The following is a 21,861-nucleotide window of genomic DNA, read 5'->3' as shown; positions in this document are numbered from 1 at the left end:
CTAATACAGGATAAGCTTCAGCAGTCCCAGTTATGAGAGCATAATTAAAGTCATTTTAAAGCAGTTCACTTTGCCATTTTAGTTATGCCTCCCGGCAGTTCTGTGTAGGCAGGCATACAAGTACAGCTCCTGTCTACTTGAATGAGGAAAGACTGAATTGTCAAGACCATATTTTAATAACATTTGAATCTGAAATAGTAAATACAATCTGATATCAATGATATCATTTAGCCCAGTGTCTCAACTGGTGGGTTGGATTGTGCAGTCAAAGAAACAACATCAAACGTAATTCTATGTTTTACTAATGAGAGACTTTTATTTTGGAAGACGTGCGAAAGCTGTTGACTCTTCTGTCAGACGCAGTTGAGAAAAACTCGTCCTGATTCAGTATCTGCAGTCAGATGAGATGTCAGGCTATACGTCAGTGTCATTATTGTAATGTTATTTTCGTAACTTGTACTTGATTTGAATTTAAACGTAGTGTATAATTCAAAATTACATTTCAAGTAAATATATTTAAATGTACTAAGTTGCAACTTCATCATTACAAATGTGTAATTACAAATATATTTATATACACAACATACAAGTTTCAATACAAATTAGATTCATTTTTAATTTACCATAACTGCTTGTCAGTACATTCAAAGACAAGAAGTAATTATGAAGTTAAATATTAAGATTAAGTATGTAAAGAAGTATACTCTTAATTTCAACTAACTGCATGTTAAACTATAACAAATAACATGTTTCTTTGTTTTGTTTGTTTTTTACATGCATTTAAATGTCCAAAAATACTGCATTCAGTTTGCACTTAAGTATATTGTAAGTATTAGTTCCACAATAGTAATCAAAAAGTATACTCAATTGTACATCTTTTCCACAAAGTATAAGCTAAAATAGTTTTTCAGGCTGGTGATTCTAATTGTAGAACTGTTTCCCCAATCAGATTCAACCCAACAAACGAGAGGTGACAAGAAAGATGATCTCATCTTAAATTCACAAATCATCATGAAAGAATTCGCTGACTGTACAATTATTACATGTTTAACAGCTAACCTCTTTCTCATTCTTTTTGTTTACACCCTCAAGTTTAAGATGTATGCATTTCAAATTCAGAAGTCGAGATATCTGCTTGTACTCCCACGTGAAGCGCTTGATGTGCTTTGTGTATGAAGCTCACGCCCTCCTCCTCCTCCTCCCTGTCCTCCTCAAATGCCTTTAAGTCGTGCCACAGTTAAGGGACATCCATCATAGTGGGTCCACCAGGTCTCCTTTCCACTGTTGTGGACTCGCACATAGCTTCTGTAAATCATTCTCGGTCTGGCCTGGCCTGAGTGCTCGGGGCTAGAGACACCGGCAGAGAGCTGAGGCTCTGGTTGAGCCAGCTGGTAGAGAAATCAAAGCTTGGAAGCCTTTTGTTTGTGAAGGCCTTCTAACCTTGTGGTTGTTTGACAGTTTCTCAGGGGACTTAAAGAACATGCTTACTTGATGTCTTTGACATCAACAGAGATTAAAGGAGTAGTTCACTTTAAAATGAAAATTAGCCCATGATTTACTCACCCTCAAGCCATAGGTGTGTATGACTTTCTTCTTTCAGACGAATACAATCGGAGTTATATTAATAAACACCCTGACGCTTCCGAGCTTTATAATGGCAGTGGATTGCAACCATTGCAACCATCAGTTTGAAGCTCAAAAAAGTGCATCCATCCATTATATAAGAACTCCACACGGCACCGGAGGATTATTAAAGGCCTTCTGAAGTGAAGCGATGAGTTTGTGAAAGAAAAATATTTATATTTAAACTTTTTAAAGTAAAATAACTAGCTTCTGGCCAAACGAACATACGGATTCGACTTAAGTGTAAAGCGCAACTTATGCAAGTAATGCAACGTACTGCTTATATTTACGCTACGCCATGATGCGCTACGCTACTTCTGACGTCACAAGTTGCCAAATTTGCGCTTTATACGCAAGTAGACTGCGTATGGCCGTTTGGCCGTAAGTTCGAATTTTACTTTGTAACATGTTGAATATGAATATTTTTCTTACACAAACTCATCGTTTCACTTCAGAAGGCCTTTATTAAGCCCCGGTGCCATGTGGAGTTCTTATATAATGGATGGATGCACTTTTTTAAGCTTCAAACTGATGGTTGCAATGGTTGCAATCCACTGCCATTATAAAGCTCGGAAGCGGCAGGGTGTTTATTAATATAACTCCGATTGTATTCGTCTGAAAGAAGAAAGTCATACACACCAAGGATGGCTTGAGGGTGAGTAAATCATGGGCTAATTTTCATTTTAAAGTGAGCTACTCCTTTAATTGACACTTCGCAGGTCGTTTGATTGACAGGCGATCTGACCAATCATAATCCACCATCCGCCGAGTCAGGAGAGCAGTCAGGAGAGTTAGTAGATTAACGTTGGAGGATTAGAACTTGAAAAACGGTTTGTACTGACGTATTTCCTTGGTTAAACAACATTCCTTCTTAATATGTTCATTCATGTTTATTCCATGCTATAAATTAACTAGAAGGAGATGATCGGTTCACGAGCAGCTTCAACTGAGGCTCTACAGCGATCTGTCAGACACATTAAAGAGCCACAAAACGGCATTTATTGTTTAAATTTCTTTAAAAAATGAACCAATTTGAAATGAGAGACTTTGTTTCATATCAAAAGTAACCTGGTCTGTCCTGTCTGTCAGCGCGTTGTCAGTGTCCTCTCTGCTCCACGTGTATTTTTCACTGCAACATGGCGCGGCGTGGCTCGTCGGACATAGCATCAGTAACTAAAGGGGGCGGGTCTTTGCGAACGGTCAATTGAAGATTTTTTTTAGTTAAATCCGTATCTGAGAAAAATAACAATAATACATTTTAATTTTTATATTTATTGATTAATATTTATTATTGGCACTTGTGTTATTTTCGACAAGGTTTAACTTAATCAAAACGTTCAGTAGTAGCCAAAATAAAGATACATTTTAAGCATTTTAATAAACATTCATAACATTTTAACCAAATCAATATATATGTAATAAAGTATATACACACACACACACATATATATATATATATATATATATATATATATATATATATACATACTAAATAAAGATGAATTGTTAATAAAATGTTTTAATAAAGATAAGATACTTGTAGACAACTCTGACACAATAAAGAATCATTTTAATGTTTTAAAATGAAGTTTAACAAAATTTTAACTGAATCATTCAGAATATTCAGTATCAGCATTACAAAATAAAGGATCATTTTTAATACATTATTTGAATTCATATTTACCTTTATATCAAGTTACTCCAGATGTTTCATCTCTACATTATCACACTGCCACTGATTTATATATATTTGTCAAAATCAAATATGAGACCTGTTGCTTATTTCCTTTGACTGTAACAGAGTCCAGAAATCCTGGGTTGTTTATTCAATAGTCTCTACTGTAATTAGCAGATTGCCCCAATATCAATAAAACAGTTAAGGAATCAGTCAGAAGACTGTTAAATTTGACACCATTAGGAGTTCATTAGTCAGCATTGTTACAATAGAGCCAGTACATTTCTTTGAGGAATATTAATTAAATGCAAATCACAACCAAATGGACTAATGAGTCACGAAACTGGCTTTCTGTCATTCCTGTCAGGGATGTTCTGGCAGAGTTTTCCCGTACGACTTAAAGGTGAGGTGGAAAGGTGAAATATCCACCTTCTTTTTAATTACACTTAATATGTAAAGACACGTAATCTTTGGTGTTGTCAGTTCTGTCATGTGTACAAGGGCCTCTTTAAACATTACTTAGCGTGAGTCTCAGACTTTTTACGATCAATTTGTAATAATGGGCAGCAATTTTGTGTGTTTCAGGAGTACATTAGGGCAGTAAAAGTAATTTTCAGTGATTACTCTGAGAAAACAAGCTGGACTGATCCAAACTCCGAGAGGCTGGAGGGGTTGCTGTTTGAGGTGGGGGTTGAGGTTGGGTAAAGTTACGTTTGGAGAGAGTGAGCAAATAAGGATTCAACCATGTGGAGGTTTCAAAGAAGTCCAGCAGAGAATGGGGACTGAGCCAAAGAGCAATGATTCAGAGCCATGTGAATGACTTTCTTATAGGTTCCAGACAATATCAACAGCCTAAACAATACAGCAATACCTCATAATCTGACATCTCTAAAAATCCCGGATGAAACCATGTAGGGGACCTAAGATTGACCTTTAGTGTTTTCAGATAGACTCCCCTAAAGCAAACACATTTTTGAAAGTCAAACACTGGCCTAGTTTACTATCATGAACTCTCTAAAATGCAAAATACAAGTGATGCTGATCAGAAAATCTATAAAATTTAAAAGACCTATTAAAAGATTCCAAATCATAAAGTCAATCCCTACAGTCATTACATTGTGTAATATACAGCAGGGGGGGACTAAAGAAGGTTCCAAGACATACTTGGAAAAGTTTTGCTTTTGCTTTGTGAAACCTATAAAACAGGAAACCAATTAGCTAGTCAATTTTAACAGATAAAATAAAATAATATGTGCAATTTGTGCAAGTTTTATAAATGTAGCCAATATGTTGAGTCAGTTTTTACCCACAGAATTGCAATACTTTTAATTAACATTAATGACAATGATAACTGATGTCAAGAATAATATGAGTTGAAAGGAACACGTTTCAGCTTTGTAATAATGAAGGGTGTTGATAGGCTTGATGTGGTACATAAGACAAAAACGGCTAGGGAACACTGATTACGTTACTTAAGACTTAGAGAATATCCTATTAGTTCCTTTAACTGAATACAGTTTATTCTAAGTGTAACGTGTTTTCCATTTCAAGCACAAATCTAAAACATCCAAATAAATTAAGCTCTCAAAACTAACTTTGCTCCAACAGTGCCATCTGGCGGTGTTCTTACGAACTGTCCCAATAAGGAATTGCTATCAAAATGTGTCACTCACAAGCTCTTTCTTACTTTCTTTCTTTCTTTCTTTCTTTCTTTCTTTCTTTCTTTCTTTCTTTCTTTCTTTCTTTCTTTCTTTCTTTCTTTCTTTATTTCTTTCTTTATTTCTTTCTTTCTTTCTTTCTTTCTTTCTTTCTTTCTTTCTTTCTTTCTTTCTTTCTTTCTTTCTTTCGCTAACAATGGTGAATATCTTTATGTAAAAAGTAAATAAAGGAAAGCGGCAGCCAACATAATAATAATTCAAACAAATATAGCCAATAAAATATCCCCTTATAACAGCGATTTACTGTTGGTTACCTATTACAGTTTTTCTGAATCATTTTTCGAAACCCTCACCCACTTTCTCAAAACCTACATTCAGAGAACTTCTGACTCTTCTGGCAAAATCAAACAATCAGCTCAAAACAATTTCACCTGTGCTCAAAATCAAACAATGCTTTCAGATCATACACACATCAGTCAATTTACAGACACTACAGTTCATTCATTAGACACTACATAAAAAAATGGAGAACACAACACCCAAAGTATACAGTTACAGAAAAAAAAAAAGAAAAAAAATTACAATTACGTAAAAAAATATAGAAATCTCAACTTACAGCAGTAAGGTTAATAAATTGTATACTGTTTGTACTGCAAGTATAGTATTGTACTGAATATTATATAGTAGGCTACTGAATATCTGTATATTTTAGCACCAACTGCAAAAGCCAAAAAGGTTACAGTTTTTCACAATTGCTAAGACACATTTCTTGAAACCTTCACCCATTTTCCAAATTTTCAAACTAAACTCACAAAACCATTGACGCTTCTGGCAAAGTCAAACAATTGCTTCAAAACCATTTCACCTGTACTCAAAATCAATCAATGCTTTCAGATCATACACACATGAGTCAATAAAATAAGCACTACAGATCATTCATTAGACACTACATCAAAAATGGAGAACACAGCATCCAGAACATTACAGAAAAATATTGTATTTAGTAAAAAAAAAAATTGCAATTACATAAAGTATAGTAATTGCAACTGAGTAAGGTGAATATATTGTATGCACTGCAAGTATACACTAAAAAAAAGCGTGCTGGATTTACATGATTTGATCGTGTACATCGGTCCCACATGAACCAACTAAGTTAAACAAACATAATTTATTCATGTAACTTCAACATCATTTTAAGTGACCCATTAAGAAGTCTCAAAGTGAATTTTAAAAGTCTCTCTGATATGATTCAAGTATTCCAATTCATATATTCATTCATCCAATAAAATTTCACTAATGTTAGTGTCACTCAAATGAAATTCTAGATTATAGCCATAGCTAACTATTAGCTAGCAATAGCACTTTGTTAGCAACTAAAATGCTAAGATTGACATTGTTTTTCAGATGAAGCATTTAAAACATTGATGAATCAGTCCACATCCTAACCAAATGCTCCACTCTTTTCCACAATGGTAACCCACTGTAATTTAAATGGTTCTAATAATTCCAATCTAATTGGAACAATGTAATTCCAATGTGAACATTAAACACACTTACACACTATCAAGTCTTCCCCTTTTCTCATTTACTCGAAAACACATAAAATAACACTTAATTTCAACATTTATTCTCTCTTAATTCAGCCATATGCAAAGCATGCTGGGCACTAACAAGCACCGCCCAGTTTCAGTTAATGCAACACAAATCATTCATGTAATCCAACACAAACGGATTAAGTTAACTTAAGTTGTACATATATTTAAGCAGATTGAACACAATCAAATTAAGTTTGGACAAAGTTTGTTGCTTAAGCAATTTGAACAAGCAGCAAAAATCATTTTTTCAGTGTATATTATACTGAATATTGAATAGTAGGCCTATTGAATGTCTGTATATTCAGCACTTACATACTGTAAAAATACTGCAGTCCAACTGCAAAAGCCAAAAAGGTCAAATAAAACTCTAAATGAAAAGCATGTTACGGTGCACTCAAATACTTTAAGTTGTGCAACTGCAAAATCAAGGTCGATGAGAGATTCATTCTGCTTCACCATTATGTCTTCCTGCTGGCTCTGGCCTGAGGACTTTGTCCACATCACAGGCAATGTTGTCTCTTGCCAGACGAAGGGAAAAACCTTCTAGTCTGACACATCCAGCACTTTGACAACACTGTCCACACCTTGCTCTTTCTCATCCTCATCCTCTTCCTCCTCTCCCTTTCAGATTGTTTCCATCAGTGCACCTGTGACACCTATGCACTCTGAACTAGCTCATATTTCATACAGTTGGTTTGATCACATTGTAAGAAATAAGTGTGAACAATTTTGAATTGTTGAGTGTAAATAATGACAACTGTGTTGTGGTTGTGTTTAACTTTTGCCTGCCTGTATTTAGCGTTTTGCGACACATGTGTCACAGTGCGAAATGTGTTTTAGTGAGTGAGAATTCAACTGCAAAATCAAGGTCAATGAGAGATTCATTCTGCCTCAGCATTACGTCTTCATGTTGGGTCCAGCCTGAGGACTTTGTCCACATCACAGGGAATGTCGTCTCTTGCCAGGCAAAGGGGAAAACCCTCTAGTGTGCCAAATCCAGCCTTGACAACACTCTCCACATCGGGCTCTTCCTCGTCCTCTTCCTCCTTGTCCATCACCTCTACACATACTCTTCCTCCTCTACTTTTTAGATGGTTTACATATATTGTTGGCATCAACATTCAGTGCACCCGTGCCAGCTGTACACTCTGAACTGGCTTATTTTGTACAGTTGGTTTGCTCACGTCATTAGAAATACGTTTTCAATTTTGAGTCGTTGTGTGTAAACGATGGCAACTGCGTTTTAGTAGTGTTTAGCTTTTGCCACTTGTGTTTACTGTTTTGCAACACAAGTGCATCACAGTGCGAAATGTGTTTTAGTAAGTGAGAATGTGTTTAGTAAGTGAGAATGTGCAAATGGTGTCTAACTGCCTGAACTTGTATAAGGTTTTACAGAAAGAGTGATTTATTCGACAAATTGGTTTAAGCTATTAAGAATTTGGTTCAGAGAATGGGGTTTAGTGTTTTAGCCATTCAGAAAAACAGTAATGATACACATGTGACATTAATACAATACAGTCATTACATAAACAATTCCCTTTTGTCTTTGATTCTTTTTTGAACAAGAAATGAAACTTCAAATTGCTGTTACTTATTTGTAGCCACTGGTAAATTTAGAGTTGGATGGGTTCAGCTGGCTTGAAAATAGCTAGAGTGACAGCATTTGTATCCTGGAATGGAGCCTCTCAGTGTAGCACTATAGCAGGCCCGGTTAGATTAAATGGATTGCGTCCAGAGGGAAGAGGGAGGGTGTAAACATTTATCGTCCAATAGTCGCCGAGGCCACGAGTGCTTGATATGCATTCTTTGCATCCCATGGTTCTCAACAGGACAGTAGCAGAGAGGTCTGATGGTGTACGCAATCTCAAAGAGCTGTTTGTTTCATCGTCAGAGTTTTGTGTTGGACACCATCCATTCAGATAGAGTTTTCCACTTTACTCCATAATGTCAGACTGTGAGGGACTTCCAATGGGTGAGTATTCAGTCAGGGAATTCTGGATTTATCCTGTTTTTGGCTTGGCCTTACGCTGACAACTCATCCTGCAAATATGTTCTCATATTCTGCTTGATGAGAGAGCAAAGGTTTTAGCCATATATGGCTGCTCTCAGACTGACCGTCTCTATCATAGGGCATCTTAAGAGAGAGACTATCATTTTACAAATGTACTTCAGTTCTATGAATGTATCTGTTGCAAAGTATGTGTTATAGTCTCCACAAATAATTTATCTGTATCATACATCACAGCTGAGCACCATTGCAGCTGTTATTTATAACAGTGCCGTGTTTTTATGTGCTTCCCGCATGGGTGTATTCATGACAGTACATTTATAACACATAAACATAATCCACGCTTGAAAGGATCATTTCCCTCACATAGAGCAGAGTCTAGGAAAGTCTGAACGTTGGCTGGTTGTCGGCACAGTAAAAACAATCAGATATAAATAGACCATCTCCCTCCTGGTGCGAGGAACATACTGTTTACGAGGCATTTGACCTGCTCAAGCATTATCCCAGTAAACTAAAGTAATACAGTCTGAGGTAAAACGCCTGTATTCGGTTCTGTTATAATAAACTCAAGCATTATAATGTTAAACTGCAAATGATTTGTAATGAAATGGTTTGCACCCTTCTGTTTTGCCACGAATGCCTCTAGGTATGAGGATTATGCCATAACAGAATGTTTAATATTTGAAGGTTTGTTATGGGAATGAAGTCAGTGCATTCACTTCCAAATCTCTGTGGGTGTTATCATTATCAGAAGTCATGTAATAACTCAGTCCCGTTATGTGTTTGCCAAGGCCAGCATTATGTGTTAGGAATCTGGCATGCATTGGTATTCGCATATATCAGAGTTTGAAAAAATATTAGATAAGTGTTTACCATCCTCTCTGTTAGTGTGCTGGGGTGTGAACTGTATATAGAATTTCTGTATATAAGTGATCAGAATATCAGTGATTTTTAGTCTGTGATCATTAATTAAAGCTGTTTGTGCAGCAGAGCCATGGAATACATTTGTTTTATATATGAGGTTTATATGATCTTTTTCAGGAAATTAAGATGAGCTAATAATAATAATAGTTTTGTTAATGAGTCTCTTGAGAGAAGTTGTGCTGTCATGAGACAGCACATAACCAGATAACCTTCAGCTGTTTGCAGAAATAATTAGTTAGGCTGCACTTTGGAATCCTATTCATAATTGTGAAGAATGTCTTTGTTTAATGAAGCTCAGAATGTAATGAACCTACTTTGTATAACTATTGAGCCTCTGTGTAACAGAAGGCCATTTGTTTTCCAGTGACTGAATCTTTAAATGTCCCAAATTAACTGCAGGCCTTGCACTAAATAAATAATCTGAAATAATCCGATTTAATGCATATTGTGATTGTTATTTCTCAGTCATAACTAAAAGAAATGCCGTCCAATACATTATTTAAAACTTGTCGAGAGTGTTCTGTTTGTCCCTGAGTTGGATGTAATTAAATAGATACACTTTCATTTATTTTTATTAAAATTATATAAAAAAAAAATTGTTAGATAAACCCTTTTTAAAAAAGACTTCTTCATGTATTTTAGCTTCTTTAATTTTTTTTTTAAATTGTGTTTATTGTTTCATGCTTTTCCAGACAAAGACTTTCAATACTTAATTGCACAAAACAATTATAAAATATCCAAATATAAATTGTTAGTTTAAAATTATATCTAAACAAGTGAAAAACATTTACATGTGATACGACTGGTCCACAGCTAAACCTTTTGCCTCAATATCAATAAAGTTTTTTTTTTTTTATTTCATGGAGAAACGTCACTGAAGAGCATGCTTGAGATTAAATATGACACAGTATCTGTGGAAATACAAAGAACAGTCAAGGTAAATTTCACTTTTATTTTATTACATGTCATTTCCAGTCAAGAAACAACGTTCTTCAATTAACGTTACGCAAAAAGCGTGGCAATATTTCTAATATGCTGTATTTTAATTCGGATAAATAAAATGCTAGCTATGATAATAGCGTTAGCGAGGTCGGTCATTCTCCTCACGAAATAGGCTATTAATAATAATAATAATTAGCCTACAGTGTCATTTCATCCACGGAATCCTATTAAACTCATAATAAGTGGAAATACTGATGTCGTTTGAAAATGAAAGAATTCCTCTAAATATTCATTGTGGCATTGTTAGTGCACAAACAAGCTAGCGAGTCGCGACAGTGTGTTTTAAAGTTTATTTGTAGTCTACAGGGACAAAAGGGCTCATAGTTGAAGTAAAACCGATTTGTTTACTAGCAACAGTCTCGCAAGCTTTTCTCGCATAATAGTTGAACTATGAGGGGAAATTTCCTGCACGTGCTTGCTGTAATTGAACCACAAGATGTCACTGTACAGCCATTTAAAATAACGATAGTGCACACTGTACGCCCACCTGCTAAAAGGTCAGATCATTCATAACAAGGGAGAATTATATTGTGGCAGAATGACATTTAGTTGTGTTTAGTTTAACTGTGTGCCGAGTCATGACATAGTCAGATTAGTATATTATGGTACTCTCTATCAAGGACATAGCTCTGCTCATCTGATCTCTTGGGGTGAGTATTACTACTTGGGCCTTAAGAGGACATTTACCCTATAAGAGAGCTGACAGTTGTTGAGGTGTGACAAACTGTCAGAAGACCAAGCCTTCATTTGTTTATATTTTGGTAGGCTAGAGAATATGCATTTCTTAATGTTTTACTGCCCCACCCTGGTTTCTCTTGTCATATGGGATGAGAAATAACAAAAATAATTTCATAAATGGAGAATCCCCAAGTAATGCAGTTTGTGCAGTTACAATTTACATTGCAAACATCTGTCGTCATAGCATGATCCATGCTTGTCTTTGCTGCATTAGAAGGTGATTGTGTATTGTCATGTTGAAAAGCACTGTATTTTCCATTGCAAGAGATATTTTGTATAATGACTTCACTCATCTGGTCTGGGGAGGAGCATTTCCACCCGTAATGCAATTTCAGCCTCTTAGTGTTGGTAGGCAGAGTTATTCAAGATAGTATATTGATCGACCAGAGTAATCCTGACAATCTGAGACTGGAAACGCAAGGTCTTTGTAAAAGCATGGTATGTTCACACTGTGGAGAAAAGCAATACTTTTGCTCTATCCCATTAGTGCAATGTGATTTATGAGGCCTGTTTATTGAACTGGCCACTAATTGGTTTAACTAGTGATCTAGTCATGTTATTGGATTTAGGTATACTGCAACATTATACAATTAAGGTGTAAGTCTATGAGGGCTATATAATTTACAGAACTTTCCAAAATAACTTAGGATGCATTATTGCATTATATTATATTTTTAAACATTTATTTATTGAATATATAGCCTATTGGATATTTATTTGTGCATGCTAATTTTACCAATTATTTTTATTTCTAGATCACATTTGCAATCATCTAACACTTACTAACACTAAAATATTGACTTAATCAACCTCACTATATCGGCTTAAAACCAATGAAGGTCAGAGCAGGTACAAATAGATCCTAAAGATAACAACTTCACAGTTTCCCCTTTTACGTGCAGCCATTATTAATAATGACCTGAAACCGTATACTACAATTCAAAACTCTTTCGGATCCCAGATTATGAATGATATGTTGTATGAGAAAGAACATGTGCATTTAGAAAGAGCTCTGTGTTTGTTGCACAGGTCTGTAAAGCATCATATATGTTCTTCTTAATATAATAACTGTGGGATGGGGGATGGGGGATGGGGGGTTTCCTTATTTCTAGCAGCCAAGTCAGATATGATTAATGTTGTCCCTGCTTCACAGAATACAGAGCTGTGCAAGCAGGAGAACATTCCCTTATATAATCATCACGAAGGAAAAAACATTTGAATCACATGTGTCGTACAACATAGATTGCCAAAAACAGACACAAATATGTTTATATTTTATTTTCAGATTTATACTACATGGCTGTCTGGAATATTTGATTCTGTTTGGCCATATGATTCAGCATGAAAACGTATCATATTTGGGGATTTCATCTAATTTAGTGCATTTTAACTGTGCTGGCTGGATGCATGAGTGAATTTATGAGCGCTGATGTAAGCTTTAATGACATCATCATCTGAACGAGAACAGTAGGGGGTGGCGCACACACGTTGTCCCTGATGTTCTTGATCCCTCTTCCTATTTGCCTGCCTGTTGGTCCATCCTCCCTGGTCCCATCCAGACTACAGGGGTGATGGAAGCAGGGCCTTGACCAGGTGGTGGCCCGGGGTTTGTAGAGAATAATGTCTCAGGGGAGTCCGCATGGCTGGTTTCCCAGGTTCCCACCCACACCAGCTGTTTCACGAGTCCAAACGGGCCGGTAGTGAAGAGAAAACGATTTGGGAAATGCAGAACATGGTGTTGAATCTGGGTGGGGTGGACTGGTCTTGTGTTTGTTTGTTATGAGTATATGGATCTGTGACAATGGTTATACTGTAATATTTCATGTGTAATGTTCAAAAGCTGTAAAAAAAAAAAAAAAAAAAAAAAAGACGCCGGGAAGCTAACTTTGTTTGGCCCAACAAAGCTAGTCTTTCTGCTAATTCTGCTAATATGTTTCTTGTGGTACTTTCATTGGACAAATTAACTGCAGTTGTGTATGATGTCATTTAAATGATGTCACTGTGGCTTGACCAACATTGTTTGACTCATAATGATGTGAATTGATTAGCTTTAGAGCAGTGGAAGTTGAACAGATATTGTCTGTCTGTAATTCTGATGTCTGAATCCTCAGCTGATTCTGGATCTGAACTAACATCGTTTCACAGCCTGGAGGATCATGAGTGCTATTTCAGTCCCCAAAGCAGATGATCCCTGTTCAGGGGCAGATAACTGTAAGATAGAAAGAATGAATACGAGACAGAGAGTCACATAAAGAATCATGAACCAGAGAGTGATTACAGAATTAGGCTATGTCTTTTATAGGATATACAAGAATCGCTGATCCATATCAGTGCTTCGTTGTTGCCATTCAAAAAGTTTAGGGTCGGTGCAATTTTTTTTATATTTTTTAAAAGAGGTCTCTTATGCTGACCAAGCCTGCATTTAATTGATCAAAAATACAGTAAAAACAGTAATATTGTGAAAAAAGTATTACAGTTTAAAGTAACTGTTTTCTTTTTGAATATATTTTAAAATATAATTTATTCCTGTGGAGTCAAAGCTGAATTTTAAGTGGCCATTACTTCAGTCTTCAGTGTCACATGATCCTTCAGCAATATATATTGGTGCTCAAGAAACCTTTCTCATTAATCAATGTTGAAAACAGTTGTGCTCCTTTATATTATAATAATATAACTGTTGATCATTTTTTTTCAGGATTCATTCATTTTTCTCAGCATTTATTAAAAAATGGTTATTAAACAATATAAAGGTCTCTACTGTCACTTTGGTCAATTTAATGCATCCTTGCTGAATAAAAGTGTTACTTTCTTTATATATATAAAAAATCTTACTGATGTTATAAACTTTTGAGAAAATTCAGTACAACATAGTAATACTGTATATCAATCTTTTAATCTAAATACTGCTAGACATTTTTACCCACTTTTTGGCTGCAGGCCATTTTATTGCAAGTCAAGACAACTAATGGTCTGTAACGCATTATAGTGTAAAATTGTTAGTTATGAAATATTAGAAGGAAGTGTTCAGACTAATGGTTGTGTGAATGCTGTGGGGCAGATGCTGTGAGTGACAGAGTCATAATAAACATGGCTAATCTAACATGAGATTATCCAGTATGCTAAAGTAGGACAGCTCAGAGTTTAATTTCAAAGAGATGATTCAGAAAGCTTCAACCTCATTAAACCAGGGTTTGTTTTTTCAATTGACCTGTATAGAGATTTCAGTGTCACTGGGGATTATGTCTTCCCTTCACAAAGAGTCATTCATTCACTATAGCCTCTGTATGATTATAAGTTATATAATAACAAGCTTGCACATGTAAAATATTTTAATGAGCTGGTTGAGTCTGTGCTTCACATGAATGTTAATTCACTAATAGGCATTGGAGCAGAGAAAGCTGCAGCTGCTATTTTACTCTAAACCTCAGGCACTGGCATGGTCTATTACCCTGAGATTATCAGCACAACCTCCTGACACTGCTTATGACATACCATTAATGCAGTTGTACTACTGGTGGAGGAAAAAAGTCAGCTGATTACAAACATTATAGCTATTTTTTATGTATAGTAGGCATATTATTGTGTAATATTGCACTATTATTTAACAATAGCTTGAACTAAATGTAAAAGAAAAGGCCATGTAGTTTCAAATCTGTTACCTGGCAATAAAAAAGGAAAATAAACTAAAATAAATACAATGAAACAATATATATATATATATATATATATATATATATATATATATATATATATATATATATATATATATATATATATATATATATATATATTCTAATATACATTTATTTTTTTGCAATCTAGACTCACTATAGTTTAGACTGAGGCAATTCTTCCTTAGTTATAAAGTGTTGTGAATATAAGCGTCTGTGGATGTGCAGGAATGTTAATGTAGCAGTCTTTGGATTATACCTTATAATTTCCTTTACAAAAAAAGCAGTGCAGATATAACTGATCCCCAGCAAGATCCTTTATGTATATCATTTTGTGTTTGTGTACAAGTGTGCATATGTGTTTGTGTTCATAAAGTGTAGCCATCATAATCGGAGAACAATGGGAGGGTGTAGCTCTGTCCAGCTGCCACCCGAGGGATCCCCAGACTTACACAGAGATGATGAAGTGCTTCTCCCTTCCCCCAGCTGGTGTCTCTCTCCAGGGGGTCTAATCTCACAGCACCACCACTGTACTATATTTGCTTCTGTTTGCCCTGAGCCGCGATTAACACGCAGGCAGCCGATGCCAAGAAAAATAATCAAGAACCACTTGTGCTGTTCTATAGCAAAATGCTAATGCCACTGGTAAAAATCAATTTGGAAAAGAAAATCTTAGAATAGAGTAGTTAAGTTGTAAGTTTTTTTTTCTGTATTCCTAATGTTTTCTCTGTTTCTTTTACAAGTATGTCATTACATTATTGCCTAGAATAATGATTTATATACTCAGCTGTCACTGCTGATCTTATATGGTGATCACAGGAAGCTCAGTCAAAAACAGTCAAATCATCAGATTCATCCGTGCATGAAGCGTGGAGAAGAAGGAAAATTGAGTTTTTTTTTAAAACAATTGAAAATTGGTCCCCCCCCCCCATAATTGGTACTGCATCTTTAAGATTAGGGTTAAGAATAAAAAAGTTTTTATTTTTGTACTTGAATAAAACCGTTTTAGGGTATAAAATAATAAACTGCTTCAATAAATCAAAATCAAAATAATAAAACAATAAAATAAACCCATTTCCGTAGTAGCCACTAGCCAGGCATAGACAAAATCATTTTTGTGCACTTTATATTTTTATGCTCTGGCTCAAGAATTCATTTTTAACTATAAATTTAACCATGCTCAACATTAACTCTATTTAAAATACATTATAAAACAAAAACTATGTATTGCTGGTGCTATGGCATTAAAAATTGCAAACTTAAAATGAAAACGATTAGCTGACATGATCAAAGATCCCGTTATTAATGATTTCAGAGGAAGAGACCACATCATGTGAAAAATGCAGGAAAGAACTGGACTGTCGCTTCTGGGACTAATCCTTGATTTGATCTTTAGCGAACAGACAGAAGTGTCAGTGTCAGCACTGTTATGGGGGCTAAGAATAAACACTATAGGCTCTCTGATGCCAGATTCAAGAAGCACTGCTGGCCTCAGGACAAGAGGGAGAAAGAGACGGAGAAATGTCTCATCATCCACCTTGGATCATTTTTTTTTCCGGCCTCTGATGTAAAGCCATGGCCAAATTGGACACAGAAACCCCAGAAATCTAATTTAACGCAGCTCTCGTCCACTTTCCATTATTTCACGGTGGGGGGATGGGGTCAGGAGAACAATCTTTAAAGAGGCTCTTCTAGCTTTTCTGTGCTTTTTTTCTTCTTTTCAATTTGACTGTGTTTTGTCTGTTTGAAGATGTGTAAATACAGGCCACGTCGCCATCTTTATGCATATTCCTCCGTATGCGCCTGCCTCCTGAATAATTTAAAAAGGTTTTCCCCTGTGACGACCCTCAGTCAAAACTGAGATACATTCTTATTCTTTTTCTGCCAAGCTTGGTTTCTCTTTGATGGTCTTCCAGACAGCTTTGTCTGTCTGAAGGCAGATAAGCTTTGAATAGTCAATGCTTATTACACTTCAAGCTTGTTTGGATTGTGGAATAAAGGGTGGAAAGTGTGAGGTCATGCATTGTGTCTCATATGTGGAAAAGTCCCCAAAAACCTTGTTCCTCGTGGAAAGCACTGGTTTATTTCTTTAGTGTCTGCAGTGTTGAGGTAACTTACTGCAATTTTTAAGTAATGTGACAGCAGCTTTTCAAAACAGCATAGCAGTGTATAGCTAGTTTTTCAGATTACGTGTGGTGTGTAGCATGACAAATCTCTACAGTACGTCACTATTTTTGTCGCGTTGCATTTACAGCTGAGTGAACTGTGAAATCAAACATGCTTACCTAAATATCTACTAAACTCACTATTTTCGTATGAAGCATTTGGAAATCTGATTCATTTTAGTGTATATCAGATTATTTAGGGCATTCATTTTAATGAACTGACTAGAAAAAAGATTATTGTGCAACATTTTACGATTCTGTATTTTGTTGTAGTGAAATATTTAGTGAAATGTTGCCATTAATCGCTATTTTGCCACAAATTGTGGTTCTTTTTAACTTTTTTGGTTGTTCTTAGTGATCATGTACCTGTTTAAGACGGGTACATTTTAGTGGGTTGTTGTTTTTGTGCCAGTAAATATTCTTCTGTTTGCAAACAAAAAATAATGCATCATAATTTTTTAAGATATTTTCATATACAGTTGCTTCAATATATTTGTTGTGTAGTTCAAAATTAAAATAAGAGTTTAATAGTAAATGTCTGTCAGCTTTGAGGTCATTATGCTAATGTACACTTTTATCATTTACATATGTATATACAGCATGTGTACATGTTCAGAACAGAAGTTTAAAGGTCTGTATGATTTTGTCTGAAAGAAATTAATATTTTCATTCAGCAAGGATGGATTAAATTGATTAAAATGTTTTTTTTTACAACAAGAAATATCTTTTTCTAGAAGTCTGTTCTTTTTATTCATCAAGGAATCCTGAAAACAAAGCATCACGGTTTCCATAAAAATATTAAACATCACACCTGGTTTCAACATAATAATAAGAAATGATTCTTGAGCAGCAAATCGGCATATTAGAATGATTTCTGAAGGATCATGTGACACTGAAGACTGGAGTAATAGGAATAAATCACAGGAATAAATTTAATTTTATTAAAATATATCAAAAATTTAAAAATATTAAAATATATTAAATTAGAGAAGTTTTAAATTGTAATAATATTTAGCAGTGTTACTGTTTTAGTGATCAAATTAATGCAGCCTTGCTGAGCATAAGATAATTCTTTCAAAGACATTTAAGAAATCTTACCGACCCAAACATTTTGAACTGTAGTGTAGATTTATGGATTTGAATAGTAGCATAGATTTATGATTTATGTTTTTTTTTTAGTGCTATGTCATTTTCTCAGAGCAAAGCCAGTACGGCGTCTTTTCTGCTTCCGTGAAACGTGAAAGCTTACATTTAGCCTCACCCACAAACAACACAGTCATAATCCTCTTTACTCCAGAGTACGATTTAAGTACAAATGAATTTCTGAATCTGTGTATCCAAACAAACACAAATACATTTAATCAGTAGTAGCCCTTTACCAACTCTAAATATCGATTCACCCCAACTTGTGTCCACATTTTAGAAACATCTCTAATGCAGTAAAAAAGTAATCTCTTCGGGGTTAGTTTCTCCAGCACAGTTTCCTACTGCATCAGAGTGGAGTCTCAGTCAGCTGGAGGGGGAGGATTTATGTTTTGAGGGAGGCTCCGCCCCCTGTGCTCTGATTGGTCCGTTCCCCACTGTCAGACAGGGACTCACCAGACAAGCTCAACGGAGAGTCCTCGACATTACAGAAACACTCACACACTCTCAACACTCGCACGCCCTCCTCTGAGAGCTCAACCACTGTACTGGCTTATTTTTCTTCTGGAGATCTCTAACAGGAACACACCACAGAAAGGATCAGGAGAGAAAAAGTGCACAAGAAGATCCGCATTTCGTAACTTCATAAATATTTCCACTTTCTGTTTTTTGGAGTCCCATTCAAGGAGAGCGTCTGAGTTAGCGTGACTCGAGCATTGGGTGAATGGGTTGTCATGGTGACTGACACTGGCAGACTGACCCCAGAAGAAGACTGGATGTTGAATGGACAGAGAGCTGCAGTGGCCAGCCAGCGAAAGTAACAGGGAGTTATCGTGGAGAAAGGGAAGACGAGAGGAAGAGAATGGAGGACGGCTTCTCCAGCTACAGCAGTCTCTATGACACCTCCTCACTGCTGCAGTTCTGCAATGGTAAACCCATCACGTTTTTTTGTCTTTAATCTGAGAACTTGTCCATATTATGATCTATATCTCTTCAAGTTCAGGTAAACATATTGCCTGGAGTTGGACGGTGGTGCCTGAAGTGTTGCACTTAACCTTTCTGACCTTCTTTAGTCCCTCAACTTTGGCACAAAGATTATCAAGATCCTCTTGACTGTGATGGATCCTTTTGAAAGGATTGATACCAGTTTACAGTTTTCTTACAGGCTTCTTGCTGATATGATCCCAAAGCAAATGTTTCTTGAAGTAAATCTTTCAAAATGCCATGTTTTCAAGATTCTTAAAGTGTTTTAGGTAGTCACTCCTGAGGTTGATGGTGTTTGATGTTATTTTCAGAGAGACAGTTTTGTTTTGAACGAAACAGTGCAGTGAAAAATCTCTTACCTCTTATTACATCAGACCGTTGTACATAAAAATGAAACCGAATACCTTTGCGACAAGAGAAAGAATGAGGATGTCGTTTTGATTTGTTGAGGTGTTGTCGTTTTTTAGGGTGTTTTTGTTGTTCTGCCAACCTGATTGTGATCTGTAGTCATGTGATTGTGTATGTTTTCTGGCTGGTGCTTCAAGGCTTTTGGGTAAGGGCTGATGATGATAAAAGAAGAGAAGAAAAGAGAGAGAGAGGGGGGGTTAGTTAGGGATTTCCTTGTTCCAGGATGAATAAAAGTATGTGTCACTGTTCTGTCAAACACCATTAATCTCTTGCATAAAGAGACCTCATATGACATAACAGTGCTTGAGAAAGAAGTTCTCGCTGCTCTTATGTACAATGTGATGATGTTGCATGAGTTTCTACATTAAACGTTTTACTGAACTGTAGTTTAACCCTTGATTGGGCAGGTTTTTTTATGTCACTCTACTCAAATTGCTTGTTTGCAAAAGTAAGTCCAGTCTCCTTTGACAGAAGATGAATGTTCTCTCATATTATTCTGTTTGTTCTAGGCATGCATAGTATTCATACCATGTCAGTTATCAATGAGAGATTTAATAATTTATTAATGGATACAGCACACATGTATGAAATTAAATATTTATGCTAATTTTCTTTGTTTACATTACGATTACCTTTACCATCACCTAACACTCTCTTAAAATACATTTTTAAACATTTTTAATATTTTATTATGAAGAATAGTTTTGTTTAATTTAATATTTAAATGTATTATTATTAATTCATATTATAATAATTTTATAGTAATAATTTATATTTAGCAAAACCTAAAAATGGATATCCATTTGTAGTATTTGAAATGATTGATTTTAGTGTTTAGTATATTGTTGTTCATTTATTTTAGACAAAATAGTATTGAATTTTAAAATTGGCCATTAGTCAGTTATCTGCCATAACATGAAAATAATAATCAGCTTATCAGTATCATACAGAATTTTAATATTGGTGCATCTCTAGTGTGTACACTCCTTTAAAGCTCATATTTCGGTTTGAAAATCCAGTATTAGAGCGATGTTTTTTTCTGGGGTCATGTGCACTTGTGTGGATATTGAGATCATCTGAGCTTACCAACTTGAGTTTACACTGGAGTTATGATAAGATTGTACGGTTGTAGTGACATTATAAAGCATTGTGTGATCCTCTCTTTCATCATGTCGCCTGTAAGAATCTTCCATTCAGCATCTAACAGCCCTTTAATCTGCTATTCATCAGTTACACTTCTAAACATTGTGTTTTACAAGTTTTTAAATGAAAAAAGACAATCGCTCTGCTTTTCTGTCTGTTTGGCTGAATGAGAGTGAGAGTTGCTGTGATGGCTGGCCTGTATTCTGGCTTGTCAGGCCAGCGTAGGACTGTGGGTAATTGAATGAGGGTGTGCTGGAGAACGCTGCGGTGAGGTCATTCGCCAGTACAGTGCTCAGCCGAAGCTCTGGATCTGGTATGAAGTCATTTGTTCTTAAACGCTTCACGAGTTTCTGATCAGCCAACCATACTAATGTAGGGATACTGGGTCAGCAAACAAATTTCCTAGGCAGATTCTATAGGCATTAGATTTAACCTTCATTTAAAGTGTTTACAGCCTCAGACTCATCTGCTTACAGTTTTTTTTAAGACAAGATAGACACTTAAAGGGATAGTTCATCCAAAAAAATTCTTTTTTTTTTGACATTATGTTATTTTGCCTCCAGAATCTTTTGGGAAATAACCAAGATGAAACCAAGGTTTATCTTAAAGGGTTTGTTCACTCAAAAATAAAAAATATTCATCATTTATTCACCTTCAAAGTCATTTCTTCCATGGAACACAAAAATTTAAAAGATGATATAATATAAAACATTTAGAAAAATGTCCATACAATGAAAGTCAATGGGGTCCAATGCGGGTTTGGCCCCCTTTTGACTTTCATTGTATTGAATGTGAATAAATTCTGAAATAATTTCCACTTTTGAGTTAACTATTCTTTTAAGATCGACCTTTAAATGATTGTTTTCATTCAGCCAAAACGTGACCATCATCTTGGTTATTTCCTGAAGGATTCTGGAGGGAACATAACCTCATGTCCTTACTCAGATTAAGCATTGGCGGTGAGTTCTGGCAAAAGGAGTAACGGAAGATCTGTTGTTCTGGCATCTAAACCTCTACCAGACGTCCCAGTCTTTTTGACTGCTGTTGTCTCATTCAGCCGCTGCTGCCAAAGAAGTGTTCTTGGCACTCGGCTCTCACTTCTTATTGGCTGCCCTTTGAGCCAC

The 21,861-nt window shown here is 35.6% G+C and overlaps 1 protein-coding gene across 11 annotated transcripts in view; it reads left to right on the top strand.

The window, feature by feature from the left end:
- The first annotated feature begins 8,372 nt into the window (after positions 1-8,372).
- The window catches only part of eml1 (EMAP like 1), a 47,871-nt gene continuing 34,382 nt past the window's right edge, over positions 8,373-21,861 (top strand). For 5 of the 11 annotated variants that reach the window (XM_079853131.1, XM_079853129.1, XM_079853127.1 and 2 more), the window contains exon 1: positions 18,684-19,131. In XM_079853131.1, the coding sequence (XP_079709257.1) occupies positions 19,065-19,131 (67 nt within the window). In that variant the 5' untranslated portion in view covers positions 18,684-19,064. Of the gene's footprint in view, positions 8,524-10,346; positions 10,421-18,659; positions 19,132-21,861 lie in introns of those variants that run through there. The other 6 variants (XM_079853124.1, XM_079853133.1, XM_079853128.1 and 3 more) reach the window with 6 other exon arrangements.

This window comes from Squalius cephalus, assembly GCF_949319135.1.
Source record: "Squalius cephalus genome assembly, chromosome: 20".
NCBI lineage: Eukaryota > Metazoa > Chordata > Actinopteri > Cypriniformes > Leuciscidae > Squalius > Squalius cephalus.
Note: the sequence above shows the minus strand (reverse complement) of the source record. Positions and strands in the feature narration are given on the sequence as shown.